The 18,761-nt window shown below is 36.3% G+C and overlaps 3 protein-coding genes across 3 annotated transcripts in view; all 3 read right to left on the bottom strand.

The window, feature by feature from the left end:
• Positions 1-6: 6 nt before the first annotated feature.
• LOC111458122 (uncharacterized F-box/LRR-repeat protein C02F5.7) lies at positions 7-2,320 on the bottom strand. Its single transcript, XM_023100592.1, has 2 exons — positions 1,587-2,320; positions 7-1,065 (listed from the first exon to the last, which is right to left on the bottom strand). Exons 1-2 carry the CDS (start codon positions 1,957-1,959, stop codon positions 173-175), a joined length of 1,266 nt encoding a protein of 421 aa, XP_022956360.1. The 5' UTR covers positions 1,960-2,320; the 3' UTR covers positions 7-172.
• A 481-nt stretch (positions 2,321-2,801) lies between these two features.
• On the bottom strand, positions 2,802-6,771 carry LOC111458123 (FAD synthetase 2, chloroplastic-like). The gene is made up of 5 exons (XM_023100593.1): positions 6,435-6,771; positions 6,306-6,340; positions 4,917-5,052; positions 3,950-4,125; positions 2,802-3,844 (listed from the first exon to the last, which is right to left on the bottom strand). Exons 1-5 carry the CDS (start codon positions 6,677-6,679, stop codon positions 3,351-3,353), a joined length of 1,086 nt encoding a protein of 361 aa, XP_022956361.1. The 5' UTR covers positions 6,680-6,771; the 3' UTR covers positions 2,802-3,350.
• A 1,289-nt stretch (positions 6,772-8,060) lies between these two features.
• The window catches only part of LOC111458120 (myosin-1-like), a 13,515-nt gene continuing 2,814 nt past the window's right edge, over positions 8,061-18,761 (bottom strand). The window contains exons 3-24 of the mRNA XM_023100589.1: positions 18,423-18,524; positions 18,197-18,340; positions 17,949-18,099; positions 17,830-17,857; positions 17,223-17,388; positions 17,050-17,113; positions 16,931-16,944; positions 16,748-16,832; positions 15,909-16,012; positions 15,647-15,785; positions 14,832-14,950; positions 14,014-14,166; positions 13,812-13,901; positions 13,205-13,282; positions 12,355-12,513; positions 11,811-12,017; positions 11,133-11,338; positions 10,902-11,037; positions 10,162-10,291; positions 9,931-10,077; positions 9,435-9,502; positions 8,061-9,092 (exon numbers count right to left, since the gene is read on the bottom strand). Of these exons, the coding sequence (XP_022956357.1) occupies positions 8,436-9,092; positions 9,435-9,502; positions 9,931-10,077; positions 10,162-10,291; positions 10,902-11,037; positions 11,133-11,338; positions 11,811-12,017; positions 12,355-12,513; positions 13,205-13,282; positions 13,812-13,901; positions 14,014-14,166; positions 14,832-14,950; positions 15,647-15,785; positions 15,909-16,012; positions 16,748-16,832; positions 16,931-16,944; positions 17,050-17,113; positions 17,223-17,388; positions 17,830-17,857; positions 17,949-18,099; positions 18,197-18,340; positions 18,423-18,524 (3,147 nt within the window). The 3' untranslated portion in view covers positions 8,061-8,435. The remainder of the gene's footprint in view (positions 9,093-9,434; positions 9,503-9,930; positions 10,078-10,161; positions 10,292-10,901; positions 11,038-11,132; positions 11,339-11,810; positions 12,018-12,354; positions 12,514-13,204; positions 13,283-13,811; positions 13,902-14,013; positions 14,167-14,831; positions 14,951-15,646; positions 15,786-15,908; positions 16,013-16,747; positions 16,833-16,930; positions 16,945-17,049; positions 17,114-17,222; positions 17,389-17,829; positions 17,858-17,948; positions 18,100-18,196; positions 18,341-18,422; positions 18,525-18,761) is intronic.

Raw genomic sequence — 18,761 nt, 5'->3', positions numbered from 1 at the left:
CCCCCCCGAAAATGACATTAGAATGCTTATTGATCCCCCCAAACAACAACATTAGAAGGCTTATTAACAGGATTTCTAACTGAAGTGGTGCGTACCCGATGAAGCAATCGAAAAATGCTGTCTGAAAGACTTTGGGGGATGAATTGTTTCAAGATTTTGCTGATGTTGGGTCTCAAAGAAAAAGATCTGGCTCGCATAAACTTCCTGTAAAGTTCACTTTACATGATTCAGGAAACTGCAATCCAGCCTCATCACATCCAGCCTTGGTAATATGAGGGCAGGACCTCACATCCAGATATTCAAGAGAATTGCACTTGTCAACAAGAATACTTAACGTGGCTAACGTGACCTTCGGACAGTTACTAACCTTCAAAACCTTCAAATTCACCTCAGTACCATCGCTTCCCAGAGTATGGAAAGCAGCATCTGTCACCTCCTCACAGCAACCAATGTCGAGCGCCTCCAGATTGCTACATTGTGTGAATATGCACCTCAATGAAGAATCGGTTACGTTCAAACACCAGTCCATACGCAAAGTTCTGAGATTACTTTTACATGCTCGTGCAAGCTTTTGAATAGATTCATCAGAGATGTCCCTACAGCCACCTATAATAAGAGTCTCAAGATGATTGCAGAACTGAGCCAGTGACAAAATGGAGTCATCTTTAATTTTATAGCAATCCAACAACTTTAACGTCTTGAGAGAGGATGAACAAGCCATCGAGACATTGGATACGCCAATGTCGCCAACATTGCTGCATTTATTAACATCTAAAAGCTCGATCTTCTGACACCCTTTGACAAGTTCTGTTAGTCCTGAGTCAGTTATATTTGTGCAGCCCTGTAGACCCAATTCTTCTAAATCGTGGCAGTTTTTAGAAAGAGTTTTTAATAGCCCATCTGTAACCAGTTTGCAGCCAGCCAGATTCAAGTTTCTTAGGTCGTGACATCCTTCTGCAACAGCTGAGAATCCCCTGTCAGTCAACTTTCGGCAATAGGACACGTCCAACGACTGCAGTTTTGAAAGACTGCTTCCAATTGCTACTATTCCAGAATCAGTGATGCCTGCAAGCACAGATGCAAAAAAATGAAGATATCAAACATATGCATCAAAAAGAACACCAGCAATTCGCTTGTGGCCATTGCCCAGTTCATATCATAATACTTAAATCACAAATAAACTAAACAACTTCACCAAGTATCCTTTTGTGACCAAATTTTAAGAATATGACAAGATCATTTCATACCACAGGCTCACTCCTCTTTGCAGTGACAGAGTTATATTTCTCCAGCGAAATTTACCTTTTTAAAAAATGCATAAATTCAACTAATTCATTGGTCCAAGATCAATGAAAACTTAAAAGGAAACAAAAAAAAAAAAAACGACCCTGGTGTTAATTTTAAAATGCTTCGAATCTCCTAAATCGTTCAAGTAGATGTCTATCTTAAAACCCAAAGCGTTAAAACTCTTGAGGTTAACAATCAGTAGAGAATTAGAAGATAAAACATAGACTTCACTCAGCTGCACACGACCATGAACATTATAGCCAAAGCAGAACATACATATAGTACGCGGAAGTAGCTACCTTTGCAATATTGAAGATTGAGGACTTTCAAGTACTGAAAACCATTAGCGACGACAGAAAGATCGGAGTCCGTAACACCCGGATAAAAAGACCGAGAAGTAGACTGCGAGAGATCCAATTCCAAGAGGCGCGAGAATCTGGAGGCCATTTTCCGAAGCAGGTGAGGACCCGCACGAGCTGAGAGCTTCTTCCTCTCGTTGCTCTGAACTCGAAGCCATCTCTTGCAAACTAACCCAAAAATCTCCTTGTCTTTGTCCCTCACAATCTTATCCAGTATGGATCGGAGCTCGTCATCGGTCAGAGTATCATTGATACAGACGGTAACCCCAGTTGAGTCGGACCCGAGTTCCAATGCCGAATCAGTGGAAGCCATATCCGAAAAAATTCAGAGCCAATTTGAAGAAGGGAAGAGTGAAGAGAGAGAGATTAAAGATTGGGGCTAAATAGAAGAAGCCCTAATTTGCTCGTAATTGACATTGTAGCGAAGAAGCCGAGGAGTCTTGATTGCTGATATCTCCAGATAATCTTGTTAATGGAAGTTACATAACTACCCTCACCAACCACAGCTAATTTCTTTGATGATGGGGGTATTTTCGGTATTTGGTTATATGGTTGCTTTTTTAATATGAAGTGAGCTTTTTTATTTTCTCAAATGATTATATGATTAGATAAAAAGAAAGCAGAATTTTAATGATTGAACCCAACTGCCATGTTCATGTTTCTTAAAACCTCAACTACCAATTATTAGAGAATTTTAATAATTGAATTTTCTAAAATAAAATGATATAACCCAATTGATTAAAACATATATATATATATATATCCCGACTTAAAAAATAAAAACATTTTTCTTTTTTTGCAACTGCTTCCACATCCCACTCCAAAGAAAAATCATTTCCATGGAAGTAGAATGCAAGCAAAAGGAAAAGGGACGAAGCTTCTACTAGGGAGAGATTCCCACACCTTTATAAGGAATGTTTCGTTTCTCTCTCCAATCAATGTGGGATCTCACAATCCACCCTCCTTGGAGCCCAGCGTCCCCGCTGGCACACTGCTCGGTGTCTGGCTCTAATACCATTAGTAACAGTTCAAACTCACCGCTAGCAGATATTGTTCGTTTTGGCCCGTAAAAAGTTCAAAAGCAAAATCATGTTCTTGCAAAAGGGAACCAAAGACAACAAGGGAAAACATGGCTACAGTACTACCTGTCTTACATTTCAAGAAGCAAGTGAAAAGGGTCTAAATTTTATGTTAGAACTCAAAATGGGTTCAACAGCTTTTGATCTGTTGAAAAAAAGAAAACTTCCAAGCTATTTGTCCCTAAATAAATTATAGATATCATGTACAGTGCCAACAGAAAACGATGCCTCTGAGTTATTTGTTTCCAGATAAATGAACATAGAGACATAAATATAATAATTCCTTGCAAACAACGTGCTTTAGTTAATACATATAAAAGTACCTTCGGGTCATATGCATCTGTCGGACAGCTGAAAGGAACTATTGAGCTTTTCCTGCCAAAATAAGTAGTGTTTCTTCACAGAACCAGCTGTAAATGATGAAGCATTACCCACATTGGCCCGTGACCCGTGTTTCGTGTCTGCAAATATTTAGAACATAATTGCTGAAACAAGCTCCATACCTCTTTGTAAGAATAGATATGAATCTCTCTGATGCATATAATCCAGAATCTCTGGGATCCGACATTTTAGTTTGTGGATAAGTGATCTCATCAAGGAATTCCAGGAGGCGAATTGAACATGATCATGCTCCTTCATGGTCAAATTCAACACTTAAGTAGTTTTGTGTTCCTACGGGATGACGTGTGCCTATATCATCCATTTCTATGTGAACATGAGTCGAGTCGATAACTACCCGACATGGGATTAGATCCTCGTCACTTGTACAGACGAAACACGTATTATAGAGACCTTCTTTTGGTGCTAAATTTAACAAACATGATTTTGGGGCAGACACTCTGCTATTGCTTAATCCCTCTAGGCCTTTTGCCATCAAAATAAGGCGATGTCTGCGGCCTAAAAGCTCAGAGACATACTTCATATCTCCTATGGAAAGGGCATAGCGAACCCGAGTAGATGACACCTGTCCTCTCTCCATTGAATTGGTAGAATTAACAACTTTTTGGTTTCTGTCCATCACAGATTTTATAATATAAGCACCTAACCCATATTCCTCACACAGTTTCACTAGCTCAGCTGCATCACCTGCTGCTTTATATCCAAACCTATAGCTTTCACCTGCAACCATTGTCGATCAAAGCCTCGAAACGATCACACTTTACTCAAGTCCAAGAGAGTATTTTATCAACAAAGACTTGTACTACACGTCTTAATTTAATTTACCTGCAACAACTCCACGAACGCCAAGCTCCTTTGATAATTTCTCAACAAATTCTCGTGGAGTTAGATAACGAACGCTTGAAAATTGAATCTGATATTCGGATGGAGCTGAGTTTCGGCAGTATGGTGCCCATGAGGAAAGTACTCGCTTCCTATCACATTGAGCCACTATGGGAGCCCTGTTCAATTAACTAACAGATAAATAATTAACTCCAAGAATATAATTCTAAGTACATGTTCAGAACAAAGGAAAGAGATTAGAGATCTGCAATTGAATAAACTCAACACCTTCATTACAAATCCTCAGTTAATATAACAGATGGTATTCAAAATCTCGTCCTGATTCTCACATGGTGACAGCCAGACATTCCAATTGAAAGAGCTTTAGTTTGTCATTTTGAAGATACTGTTCTTGCTTGTTTTTAGCTATATGTTCTTCTTGTTATACTCTCCTGTTTTCTTTAGTTCTTTCAATTTTTGTTTCCTTTTGGGAACTTGTATCCTTCAACAACAAATTGATCAATTGCTGTTAAACTACATTGAATATCTCGATCAGTGACCTCAAATCTTTCCTCCATTCTTTGCTGCAGATCGTTGACAGCCAACCATAATGTTGAGTGCTTTGCTTTCTTTCTGCTGTTGCTGCACACGCTAATTCTTGCTGGCCATCAACTTAGTGTTCTATGATAATAACTACACCTTTATAACTTGCAAGACTTCCATTGGAAACTCAATGTGAATTACTAATGTTACAAATGTTGTTGGAACCAAATTCAATTAGAATGGGCAAATCTTCCACAGGGAAATATCGGGTAGTTGCATATATTTGCCAATGGAACAAGTAAGAACCTTAGAAAACAATCAAAACTGCATAAAATTTTATTTTGTAAGGTCATTGTCAGATGTAAATTTCCAACCATTTATGACGAAACAAACAATAAGTAACATAAAGAAAACGCATTTTGCTTACCTAGGTTCCCAACCGAGTACTTCAGCAATTCCAACGAATGACAATAGAAATGGAGATCCAACCGTTGAAGCTTGAATTGCGAGCTCTCGATGTCCAACGTGAAGAGCATCAAATTTTCCTAATGCTACTATTCCTCCTATGAGTGACAAAAAAAAAAATGATCATAAAAACCAGTCTCAGACTAACCGAACTACAAATAATAGGAGAAAATGATCTTTTCACAACTGAATGAACTTTCTTATAGCAAGCTAATCCAAAAGAAGGGGAAAAAAACCTTCTCACATAATACCCAAACCGAAGTAACTAGAGATAGAAGACAAGAATCCATCTAATACTGTGACTTGTTGGGGATTATTAGGAGGGAGTCCCACCTTGACTAATTTAGGGAATGATCATGGGTTTATGAGTAAGGAATACATCTCCATCGGTATGAGACCTTTTGAGAAAACCCAAAACAAAGCCATGACAGCTTATGCTCAAAGTGAACAATATCATACCATTGTGGAGGGTCGTGATTCCTAACATGACTTACATTCCTAAAACTATCAATCAAAGCTACTAGACACCCATCTGACCAACTTTAGGTTAGCTTGCTTTTGGCTCCTTTTGTTCGGTTGTCCATTTTGTAGCCTCTTTTGGATCCTTTCATTTTTTTTCATTGAAATCTTGGTTTCTTTTTATTAAAATAATCAATATTTAAGCTTTCGCTACTTGCTCTCAAGTTGGTGACTTCGTAAGTGTAACGATCCAAATCCACTGCTAGCATATATTGTTCTCTTTGGATTTTCCCTTTCGAGCTTCCCCTCAAGGCTTTAAAACGCATCTGCTAGGGGAAGGTTTCCACACCCTTATAAATGGTGGTTTGTTCTCCTCCCCAACCAATGTGGGACATCACATAAGTGTATTATATTCCATTCCTACTTGCTATGTTAACCGATCAATTATTTTCTAAGCACATCAACTGTTTGACCATTAAGTAGAACAAAGACGCATCAACAGCCTAAATCTTAGGATCATCGATGGTGTCAAGATCTTAGGCGCTTAGTTCATTAATGTTTTTATTTTTAAACTCTTCTAACATTTGAAGCCTTGTTCTTTCTTCGGGAGTTACGTTTTGCTCCCACTCCCTTTTGGGGGCTTGAATCTTTAAGAGGAAAAAAACCCCCCATTCTAATGTATTGCGTATAAATCAGAGCTACTTAGAACCCACATTATAAGTACACAACCATATAATCAAAAGGTTGTTCAACTTCAATCTAACCCAAAATCACCACAAACTTCCTACACATTAAATAAGCGGAAAAATTAAGACGAAGATAAGGATTAGCATTCTTCCATAAAATTAACGACAGATTCAGGAGAAAATTGAACCAACGAAGGAAAACAAACCAGCCACAGAGACTTCACGATCATCCTCTCGTGAACTGGGAAACAAAACGCCAATTGGTAAATTTGTAGTTAGCAAGAAAACAACACGGACAGCGATAAGAAATCGAAGGACATGAAATGGGAAAGTACCCAAAAGAATCGGAGATAACGGGGATTTCTCCGGGGGAAGTGGAGGGGATAATGGAGCAAAAGAAAGAAACCCCACGTGGTTGGGAGCGGCGAGAAATTGAAGGGAAATTAGAAGTGGGCTTGCGAGACCATATCGGAGGAAATAGAACGACGGGGAAGGAGGTAAGGCCTGAGGTTAATCCGAAGCCAAATTGAGAGTCGCACTCCCGGAGATGGTGAGAAACGCGAGCGCCGGCAGCCAACATCGCCAGCCGCTTGGGACCGAGTGGAGGCGGCAAGTGGGGAGTAATGAGAGGCGCAGACTTTCACTGTACCCTTTCAACGTCGTAATTTTAGCGTATTTATCTTTATTTTAAATGCTTTTTCATGGCCTTCCAGCTTTACCTGCTTTTAATCGAGTCAACTCGATCCTTTTTTAAAAAATAAAAATAAAGCTTTTTATTTTCCTATAATATCTTAATTCATTGATTTATTAATAGATCTCTCTTCAATCATAAATATTAAACTGATTGTTCGAATAATTGATTAAAAATATAATAAAATCATTGATTTACTTCAAACATTAAATTAAAATGTGCAATTTTAATATAATTTTTTTAAAAGTATAATAAAAAATTATGAAATTAAATAAAATTATAATAAATATATAATATTTTTTTAAAGTAACTTTAGAGTAAATTCACGTTAGAACCAATACAACTCAATTCAACTAATTAGGGTGATTGGATTTTTCAAGTCAATGCTCTTATGAACACTCCTAAACATAACTCAATCGATAAATAAACAAGTGTACTCAATTCAACTAATTAGGGTGATTGGATTTTTCAAGTCAATGCTCTTATGAACACTCCTAAACATAACTCAATCGATAAATAAACAAGTGTACTCAATTCAACTAATTAGGGTGATTGGATTTTTCAAGTCAATGCTCTTATGAACACTCCTAAACATAACTCAATCGATAAATAAACAAGTGTACTCAATTCAACTAATTAGGGTGATTGGATTTTTCAAGTCAATGCTCTTATGAACACTCCTAAACATAACTCAATCGATAAATAAACAAGTGTACTCAATTCAACTAATTAGGGTGATTGGATTTTTCAAGTCAATGCTCTTATGAACACTCCTAAACATAACTCAATCGATAAATAAACAAGTGTACTCAATTCAACTAATTAGGGTGATTGGATTTTTCAAGTCAATGCTCTTATGAACACTCCTAAACATAACTCAATCGATAAATAAACAAGTGTGTGAGATCTCACATCGGTTTGAAAAGGAAATGAAGTGTCTTATAAGAGTGTAGAAATCTATCTCCAGTAGACGCGTTTTAAAATTATGAAGCTAATAACAATATATAACAGATTAAAACGGACAAATGAGGCTATCGTTGAACGAAGTTAAAAGGTAAAAAAATCTAAAATATAGTTATTGATGTATATTCCTTCAAAAACAACTACTGTTCTAGAGTAAACTTGAGGTGGGGCCCCTCCCAAAATCTTCCTTATGAGCCATTCATGAGTTATTCTACATTAAACAAAACTGTTGGCTAATAATGCAACAATCTTTGCTTCATCCAAGGCTCTGAAGATCACTTTTTTTCTTTTTCTCTTTATTTTTGGGGGAGGGAAGCATACTATGAGAGAAGAGAAAGCCTCAATATCTATCAATATAGAGATTGTTAAGTAGTAAAAAGAGATATACATATTGGAGATTTTGGACTCCAATGGCACTAACTAAATCACTTGAAGCCCTCCAAAAAGAAACTTGTAATGGAAAAGTTAGAACAGAACTCTTGCAGCAGTTCCTCCTTTGCAACAACTATAGGGTTGCTAAGAACAGTGTAAATAGGTATTAGCAGCACAACGGAATACCCTTTCTTCCTGATTCACTGGCCCAGTGAATAGGAAGACCCATCATTTACAAGTTCCCCAAAAATAAACCAACTGCTCAGAGAGAAAACAGTGTAACTTTTAGCTATAACTTGATTTCAGTTGTTTAACTATACCTTGTGCTGTTTCTCCTTCCCCACCATTTCTTTTTCACTCTATCCATGGCACCTTCATTCCCAAGCTTATTCAAAATCACTTTTGTTTCGCGCAGCCTTCCCCCGTAATCTTTCTTCCATGCTTCAAACATCTGCTTCAACCTTCTTAGTTCCCTATCTGGATCAAGACTTGCCTCGACTTGACCGGATTTTACCTCTACTAAGAACTTGGCATCGTCGCTGAAGACTTGACTTCTTTGTTCGAATTCTTCGGCCAAGCGGCTAATGACACTGAGACCTGCATTCATTGGTCTTACTCCATTGCTTTCATTAGTTGTGTTGTTGCTACCCACTTCCCAACTGTATCCTCTGTCATCACTTGCATTGACTGATGCATCAGAATTTCTCTCTGAATCATCAACTGCTAAGCTTTTCTTTGCAATGGAGAGGCTAGACTGCAGGGATCTCATTTGTCTCTGCCACACCTCTTCCATTGATTTCATTTTCAGCTCATACTCTGACCAACGATTCTCGTACTGCTGGAGGTGCTGGTGGAGGATGTCGTTTTCCTCTTCTTTCTCCCTCAAAGCAGCCTCTGCCTTCAGGACACGGCGCTGTAATTCTGAAAGGAATGATGCCTTAACAAGCACCTCACCTGACTCGTTTGCCTGTTGGAAGTTCGAGATTTTGAGTAATCACATTATACAAACATATAAAAAGGATATGAGGTCAATTAAATAAAATTCTTTCAAATGAAATGTGAATAAAAGAAGGAATATTATTTCCTTGTATATTAATAGCTGTAGTTTCATTTTTAGACTTAGTCCAATACCGATTAATTGGATCTATGATAGGCATCCTTCTCGTATAATACTAGAAAATTACTCCCATACTAAGTTGAAGTGGAACAGTATGAACGACATATGGAAGTTTTGGGCAACCATAAAATTTGAAGACAAAAATGATAATCAGAGAATGAACACATAAAAATCAAAATGCTGAAAGTTTACCGTCAGGCCACCAGGTTTCATTAATCCTATATCTCCTGAGCATCTCCTGACCAAACAGCCACGGATAACTGAAAGGTAACAAACATTGGACCAAATCAGTAAACGAAATCAGAACTCACAAAAAACAGAAATACAGCCGGAGATGTCCAGTCCTGGCAAGGCAATCTAAATTCCAGTTAGAAGCTGGTTACTTTTCATTGTTTATTTTACTAGACTCTCTAATTCTGTACTGTAAATGCTTCATTTGTTATAATAAAAACATCTGGATTTAGAAGTGTATCCAGTTATTGTTGTAGATTGTTTGGGAAACTCCAGTTCCATGACCTCCCCACCAAAAAGTGCACAGTTCAAGGGCATAAGAGTGGGCATGCACACTAAAGTGGTCTCGGATAATTGAACACTGTTTTGAATCAAACTCTCGAGAATATGAACTGTAGTTAGTTTCTTCGTTGTGAAATCATATATCCAGTAGAACATTTAAGAACAGGTTCTTTACCCGATTGTATCAGAAGTGATGCATCACAGACTTTCTTCAAACGTTTTTCAGCAATTCTGGCTTTCACACACTTCTGAATAGAAATAGCAGCCCTATGCCTTCGTATCAAGATTGCATATTCTTTTCTGGTTTTCTCCCCACGTGCAACTGCATGAGAAATTAGAATAGTTCAAACTCTGTATCCCAAGAACTAGACAATGCTGGTTCTAAGTCAACAAGGGAGGCTAATACATGACTGAAGTACGAAAATCCCTTTCTTCAGCTCTTTGAGATGGCGACGAGCTAGGTGCCCTCTATAACAGCTTTGAACACAGAGAATCCCATGGAGGGTGCGGTTTCTTGTATCTTCAAGCATTCCAATCTACCAGATTATTTTTTATAAAAATTTGATTAGTTGCACTAGTCAGTATTATATGTCAATATATGGAACTTACTATGTACAAAATAGATATATATACAATAGCACAAAATAAAATTCAACGACAAATAAAATTATACAGAAATAGGTTTAAATTTTTATTTCTAAACTGGTATCCTTAGTTTTTTTTTTTTTTTTTTTCTTTTTTTACCATTGATTTCTAACTCAATTGAAACCAAAGGACAATAGCAAGTGCAACATAAGCAACATAATACGATTCAGTCGTTGGGATGAAACTTGAAGTCACCATGATCAAACATGCATTACTGGCTAAGCACACTTCTCTTCCGTGAAAAATTGGAGCTTCTTGAACATTTGTCTACACTTGTTAAATTCTCATCATTGCCCACCAAATAGGCGGTCGGCAATTAGAAGAAGAAAAAAAAAGATAATTAAATAAATGAAAGATTATATCAACTCTTTAATTACATTCCCTTCTGTCTAGAAGCTGGTATGAATTGCTGAACTAGCTCGGTGAACAATTTAAAATCCTACCCAAATAACCTTTCCTTAATAGAGCAATTAGTATTGATAAGAAACACAAACATTTTACCTGTCCAGTTCGGAAGAACAATTTTGTATAGCCAACTTGGTACATTTCCGGCAATATATTGAATTGATGAAGAATCGCAACTGAGACACTTAGTGGATCCTGCGATGCAATGCTTTCTTGCAGAAGAAAACCATACCTGATGTCCCACACCAAGAGCCATGCACAAGTTATTACATCAATAGATGTTAGAGTGGAAAGTTTTAAAAATCATAAGCAATAACCCAGCGCTACCTTCTAGCAAATTTCTGATGTGACATCCGGGTGGGAAAACCAGCTCGTGATATTCGTACCACTTCTAGGACCCCACAACATCTTAACTGTTGTAATACAAGTCCTTGCTCCGACAATCTGGGAGACTGAACATTGTTGGGCTTGATGCAACGGATGAAATGGGGCGTTGTATTTTCAAGACGGTGCATCAATTGGAATAATTGACCCTAAACAAATTCAAATCTGTTAACTAAAGAAAAAGGTTCAATATATGACAATTCAGTGCCTAAAACAAAATAAAACTCCAAAGAGACCCTCATTGTATCTACCTAGTACTAAGAAAAGCTCAAGCTCAAGGACTCAGCACTCTACTGTCTTGAAATTTACTGTTACTAAAACAAATGACCATTTGAGATGTCTGTCATATTGCCAAATGCATCAAGAACAACTAGCAACGATTTCCAAGAATCACACAAACGTCTGAAGGAAGTAAACAAGATAACGTTTTTATCCTCACTCCAATTTGAGCTATTGTCTTCTTTTTTTCCTGAATAAACCGTTGATATTATTTTGAACAATCTTAAGAAACAATGTCTAATAGATATTGCAAAAAGTCAAATATCAAAATAAGTACCCATTCAGGAAATATCATGCCCATGATGCGATTGAATGATTAATTAATTATGAAAGACAGATTACCTTAAACTTTCTTGCGACGCTTAGTTTTTGGGATTCTGCACCACCAGACTTATGTAAAGGGCCACCTATGGACTTTCCCGATTGAGTTAGCATGTTGGATGCAAAAATTTGAGGAAGATGACATGAACATGAGGATAGGAGTTGTATGGAATCTAAATGTAGCAAGTCCCTGTTTTTCTCCAGAAAACCAGTTGTGTCATAAGTGACCTGAATGAAGACCCAAATGCAACTATCAAAAAGTCAGGAAAAATGAACTGAGGAAGAGAAATTTCACCAAAGACTACCAACAACTTGTCACAATCTTTTTGCACCAGGCAATGATATTTTCCTAAACATTTGTCAATTTAACAGCATCATGCAATGATCCATCACAGAAACAGAAAGAAATTAGAGACAGTTAATAGAATCGAGTCAGGGGCCATTAGGACGGCGAAAATCCCTGTACTAAGTGATGAAAGTTCACATAAATAATAAAAATACAATAAGTAAACTCCAATAAGAGTAGAAAATAAATAAATATAATCTGTCAGTGACATGTAAATACCTCTCCTGCATAATGACAGACAGTGAAGGCTTTCTCTCGTTCTCCTCTAAAAGAAGGATTGGGTGCCAAATGCTGCTTAAGCTTGTTCGCAAAGGTCACATCTGTGCCATTTGGAAAAGTAGACTCCTCATCTAACAGGGACAACAATCCCAAAGGTTTCTGCGTAGAAATTACAAAAATACTTCAAGGAAAGCATGGTGTACACTTTTTTTCGAATAAAACATCACTCATTTCAGAGTAGTCCGGGCTAATAACTAAGAATAAACAGCAGCACTTGTTATAGGCTACTACGCAGACTATATCAGATGTCAGTAACTTAATAGTTAAATAGGAGATTTAGAGCAATTCAGTATATGACTTCTTTGACAGAGAATGTACCGGGTAGGGCCTGGATTGCATATGCAAGTTTTTTCAATTAAAAACCCAACTCTTTTCAGTGAAAAATATGAAAAAATAAACAAGAGCTAACATGTTATTGGCATGGAGTTGTGTAGTATTTCCCTTACAATTCTGTTGATATTCAAAAGAAACAATAAACCAAAAGTCACATGAGCTTCCAGCCAATTCAAGAGGGCTCGTAATCACTCCCCTTCACACTTGCCCCCTGCAAAATTTACCCATCCCCTATCCACTAACTCTCAGGTACATATTCCCTATTTTACCCATGATAATATATCTATTGACAATCAAAGGGTTTACAAACTGCAGTTATAATCAGACATAGTATGCTGATTTAAAGCAGTCTTGCTCCGAACCAACAATCAAAATTCAGTGAACTTGTGTTACAGTATTAAAAGACCAAGAGATGGTGGCGCAATGAGTCAAAATTAACAAATTATAAGTTCTATACCTTTTCAAACAGACTGAGACAATCTTGGTTGTCGTCGAAATCAACTTTTGCCCAGTCGATTCCATCTTGGATATATTCCTGAAATGCGTTGTAAACTTCAACGTAAAGCATAAAAAAAACTTGTGCCATAGGAATTAAAAAATAAGACAAAATTCTAGTTAGTTCCTTTTCCTTTCTATTAGCCAGCTTAATGCTCGGCATAATATACTATAATACCGAACAATCCATAGTTCACAACTAATCATGTTATTTTGCTCTTGTATGACCTATTCCCCGGTAAGGATCCACGATCTCATGATTTGGTAAATTTTAGTTTTGTATCCCATTGCCATCCGTAGGTCTTTTTAAGAAATATGGTCAAACAATTCTAGGTGAACTATGCATAGATAAAAGCTATGAGATTTCTCCCAAGTTACATTCCTAAATTACACCAAATACTAAATTCAGATAATAGCTACTCATTCATCGGAACTTAAGACTTATGTTAACCCTCAGTATTTTTCTGAAATAGGACCAAGAAGAGGAAAAACGGCTGTTACATTTCAATGAAAAGTAATCACTTGAAATCATTTCAGCTTAATTAGAGTATAATCAACTGGACAGTTACCTCCTGCTCCAGCTTAAATAAATGACGATTGAAATGCTGCTGTAGTCTCTCATTTGCATAGTTAATACAGAACTGTTCAAAACTATTCCTCTACAAAAGCAAGCAATAGATAGGGAAAAGATATTAGGATGAAGATTCATATACATGCACATTAAGTGAGTAGAGACTAGAGAGAGAAATTAAGAGCTTAAATGAGGCATACATCAAATGATTCAAAGCCATAGATATCAAGAATGCTGATGGATCTGCCAGTGCGCCGTTTGCCTACAGCAAGAGATTTGTTAATTTGTTCGACCAGCCACTCAAACAAACAAGCGTAAATTGACTTTGCCAAAGCATCTCTAGTGTCAATTGCCTGCAAGTCAAAGAATGACAAAAATGAAATCTGATGTAGGAGTTTTCACAAACATAAAAGTTAGATGCAGTCTACCATAATCTGTCAGATGGTTGGAACACCAATACGAAATAACTAAGTATAAATTACTTAATAAGGTTTAAGCTCTATTTTGGTACCTAATCAAGATCAAATAATACAAATGTATAACAATGCAAGACTGACAAAGCATAAATCCAAATGTGTATGCATGTTGATGAAACCAAAGCCACGCTATAAAAACAAAAGAACAAGCACTGGTTATGTTCTTTATTGCACAACGTTCCATGCGTATGGTATAGGCCTCAACAGATTTGGGCCCGAATGGTCTAGTCATTCCACAACAACTTTTCAGTATAACCTTTCCACCAAAATCACTCACCTTTGATGTAGATCTAAAAATTGTTTCTATTCGACAAAATCTTTGTGAACAAATAGGAATTTAACAGTAGAGAGTTCTATTCGCAATTTGGAGTTCTAATTACAACTAAATCCAAGCTAAAACTTCAGACATAAATAGTTGTAATTTATTGTTTAAACATAACTTGAAGGTGACTAAACATGTGTTTCCTGATGGAAGTTAGTTTCTCCCTTACTTATGGACCCCACAAAATTTAAAGTAAGGTTTTCCTGAACAAGTTTCTTGCCTGAGATAAAGTAAGCTTTTGGACAATGCTGTCGTTCCCTATTCTCATTTTTCGAGTTGATAGAGCTAGTTTAAGCTCCTCAATCTCGCACCCAATAAGTTTAGCGACAGTCTGTAAACCTGAAAACCATAATCCAATGGAAGCATAAAGCTCAAGATACACGTTACAACAGAACATGAATAATAAAAAGGAAACCAACTACACAGTTATATTATCATGCAAGTAAATACTGTAATCACAAGTAGACGAATGATATTGTAAGTCACTATACTGGGAGACCCATAGAATAAGGAAAGTCATAGACGTAGTTCTAGAAATTGTTGTCCCAAGGATGGGAATTACTTGTTCTCCTTTGTTAAAGGCCTACAATGGCTTCCTTATTAAAATATCAATTTTTATTTAAGGACAGGTAGTATCTGTTTATTCTTCATGATATTAACCATAATTTTTATCCCGCTTTTTAAATTTCAAAGATGAGAAGCTAATTTCATGTAGAATGAGTATGAGGAAAATGACTCATCCTTCCTAAACACTAGACAGAATAATGACCATTCAAATTGCATTGTAATTTGTTCATTTTGGTTTATCTGATACTCAACTCTTCTATGTGTATCACACAGTTATTCATGGGCTGTAAAAGCATCCCTTTGTCATTATGACTGACAATATTCATTTCATGATAATTTAAACCTCGGTAAGTCCTTACATAAGAATATAAGTTGACAAAGAGGATGAAGAAAGTGTCCTCAGTGTGCCTTTCGTGTTCAAATCCATGCTACAAAGTAGAAACATATTTCACATTAACAAATTCTAACCTTCATCTTCCACAGCCTCCACATGATTTTCATTGTCTATCACACTAAAGGAAACATTTCCCAGCCAAAGAACAGCAGCAAGCATTGCAAATACACTGTGCTGGTCTTCTTTACTAATATGTACGACATCTAGTGCTTCCTGAGAAGTAATGACAGGCACATTAGAGCAAAATTTCTACTTCAAACGCATAAAGACTTAGTAAAAAGGATCAAAATAAATAATTGGTCAGTATTTATTTAATTAAAGATTGAAAGAAAGTACCATGACTACACGAAACTCCTCCGCATCATTTACTCTACTTATTGAAATACAACTGCTCTGGCTGAGGTATTTGTACTCTTCCGCTCTTCTCAAGTTTAGCCTCTCTGCACACCAAAGTTAAACCAAGATGAGATGGGGCCGCAGATATGAGAACAAGATATCTAGCTGAAACATGGGACAGAATTCTATACCTAGGGTGTGTTTACAGCTAGCTATTATTAAACCCTGGTGGTACTTTTTATCAATCCATAAAACAATGAGAAAAGGCAGTTTATAATTACATGTAGATGAGAGAACTTCAAGATTTCAACAGAGGAAAATAAAACCTAACTGCTTTTACATTGTGCAACGAAATTTCTGCCACAGAATAAAAAATTAGATCTCTTGTGGAAAGTTGCAAACCATGCACCGGCGTAAATATCAGAAATGTGAAATCGTAGCAAAAAGAGAATAAGTAGAAAACCTCAAGAAAATTATAATTTGCTTGAATGTGTGGCATATAATGGACCCTTTTTAATTCATATGCAGTTTAAATTTAAAAACTTTGACCAAACAAAAGAAAAACTATCAAGCACAAATGCAATAAGACATAGTACATGCAACTCAAGATAAGACCACCGAAAATAAACAAAGAAAACAAGAGATACAGTGCAATCCATATCAATATGAATAAATGTTGCATGATGTGCAAACTACTAACAAGTTAGCTTCAATTGCTTCAGTTAAAAATGAAGTGAATAAACTTCTGATAGCGATACATCCATAAGATATAAAAGCACAGTCCCATAACAAGCCAAAATAATGCCTACAAATATCTGAAAATTGGAAAAGAGGATTACCTTTAAGTGCAGGCGGAGCCCCACTACAAAGTTGATAAAAGATGTGGTATGACCTCTCTCCCTCTGTGCATTGGACAACTCTGGACTGTTGAAGAAATATATCATTCTCAAGTAGTCTTATAAAATATAAAAATAAAAATGGAATCAAATCAGGCACATCAAAGGGTAGACTAATAGATTTACCTTTTCAAGCAAAACTGTTTGAGGTTCATCAAGAAAAGAACAATCAAAGTCAGATTTACCATCTCAAATAAAACATACATTGAAAACCAATGCAGAGTCCAAATTACAGGAAAGCTTACAAGTTTGAATATTTGCACCGGATATTTTCCCAGTTTCACTAAAATGGATTTCTATCAATTTTCCCTGCAAATGTTAAATTCAACTTTAAAAAGGCTGTCGAACCTAAAATTGCAAGTAGAAAGCCACTTCAATACAACACAGCCATGTAAAGAAGTCAATGATAAGAGCTTACAAAACGGCTTGAGTTATCATTTCTCAATGTTTTTGCATTTCCAAAAGCTTCTAAGATAGGATTGGTCTTTAATATCTCGTATTCTATTCCACTTCCACCGCCAAGGGCCGCCAAATATTGCATTGCTATCTTTGCTGTTTCAGTTTTTCCAGCTCCACTTTCACCGCTGAGTATGAAGGCATTATAAGGACATGAATGATACGGAGAATAGAAAATGACCTTCATGCTATTCACACCACCCGCATGTTATTTTATGATACCACTAATAGCCATACGGAAAACATGAATTCCATGCTGTTGTAAGCTCCAGGAGACATACCACATGGTTGGTTCTATTTTGTCTAATGTGATTTATCTGAATAACTAAATTTTGTTGACTGTAAAGGCTGAAGATATTATTATAATAGGAATTCAATCCATTGGGTACTGAGCAAAGCTATAATCTACTGCTAGAATAACATAAAAAATAATTTCCTTCGCTCTTTTAGATGAATGCTATTCTTATATGCTTGAACAAGAAAGTAAAAATTGGAGAGAACAGCATGGAATTTAAAAAAATAAAAATAAAACATCTGTGCAAAAGTGGAAAACATGCATCAGCAATTACCTTATTATAATTGATTGATTTACTTCATCTGAAAGCGAAAAAAGAGTCCGTAAGAAACAGAAAAAATAACAGCCTGAGCACAAATTGAATCTCATAAAATATCAAGGGCATCAGGAAACCTCGAATCATCTCTCTTATGGCTGTATCCGTAATGGCGTATACGTGTGGGCTCTCAATTGTTTTGCGTTTATATGCTTCAATGTAATCATTTCCATACAAATCAACTTTCTTAAAAGGATTGATAGCAACCAGAACTGGTCCTGCTTTTGTCTGAAGATCCCAAAATCATACCCAAATCATTACCATTAGAATAGCTCTTAAGCAGACTCTTGACTAACTACTATATAATAAATTTTCAGACACTCACATATATAATATCTTGATTATATCTGTACTCAAGATCATATAATACTGAAGGCTCATTTAAATAGCTAAGTTGCATAAGATCATCAACGCCATCAAGGATATCCGGATTTGCAGGAATCAAATCTTCAGCTTTCACCTTTAACACCTGCAACCATCCGTATGGTATAGGCAATGAAATGTCAATAACTTTCTTACAGCTAAAGCTACTTACAAACTCAATTTATCACCTTTCCATCAGTCAGTGAAACAACTGACTCTGTTCCCGCCGTTGACAGTATCTTTACAAGATCCCAATTTCCATTTGGAAGTTTAAACCAAGACTTGAGTATCTGAAATAGACAAATTGAGCGATGTCTTTAAATCAAACACTAGATATTTCAATTAGAAGGGCCAACTGAATACAATATTTGTTCACAAGATTATGATTAAATGAGAAACTCGTTGGTTCACAGTAGCTTGGAAAAGAAAGGTCTGTACAAGATCGTATATACAAGTGAGAGTTTTTTTTTTTTTTTTTTTTTTTTTTTTTTTTTTTTTTTTTTTTTTTTTTTTTTTTTTTTTTTTTT

The sequence above is a fragment of the Cucurbita moschata genome, unplaced genomic scaffold (assembly GCF_002738365.1).
Source record: "Cucurbita moschata cultivar Rifu unplaced genomic scaffold, Cmos_1.0 Cmo_Scf00021, whole genome shotgun sequence".
Taxonomy (NCBI): domain Eukaryota; kingdom Viridiplantae; phylum Streptophyta; class Magnoliopsida; order Cucurbitales; family Cucurbitaceae; genus Cucurbita; species Cucurbita moschata.
Note: the sequence above shows the minus strand (reverse complement) of the source record. Positions and strands in the feature narration are given on the sequence as shown.

Coding starts and splice junctions, on each gene's coding strand:
- LOC111458122 (XM_023100592.1), bottom strand. CDS start 1,959: ATGGCTTCCACTGATTCGGCATTGGAACTCGGGTCCGACTCAACTGGG. Junction 1,066..1,586: donor CAATCTTCAATATTGCAAAG/GTAGCTACTTCC, acceptor CTGTGCTTGCAG/GCATCACTGATTCTGGAATA.
- LOC111458123 (XM_023100593.1), bottom strand. CDS start 6,679: ATGTTGGCTGCCGGCGCTCGCGTTTCTCACCATCTCCGGGAGTGCGAC. Junction 6,341..6,434: donor GTTATCTCCGATTCTTTTGG/GTACTTTCCCAT, acceptor TTTGTTTCCCAG/TTCACGAGAGGATGATCGTG. Junction 3,845..3,949: donor CGTTCGTGGAGTTGTTGCAG/GTAAATTAAATT, acceptor CAATGGTTGCAG/GTGAAAGCTATAGGTTTGGA.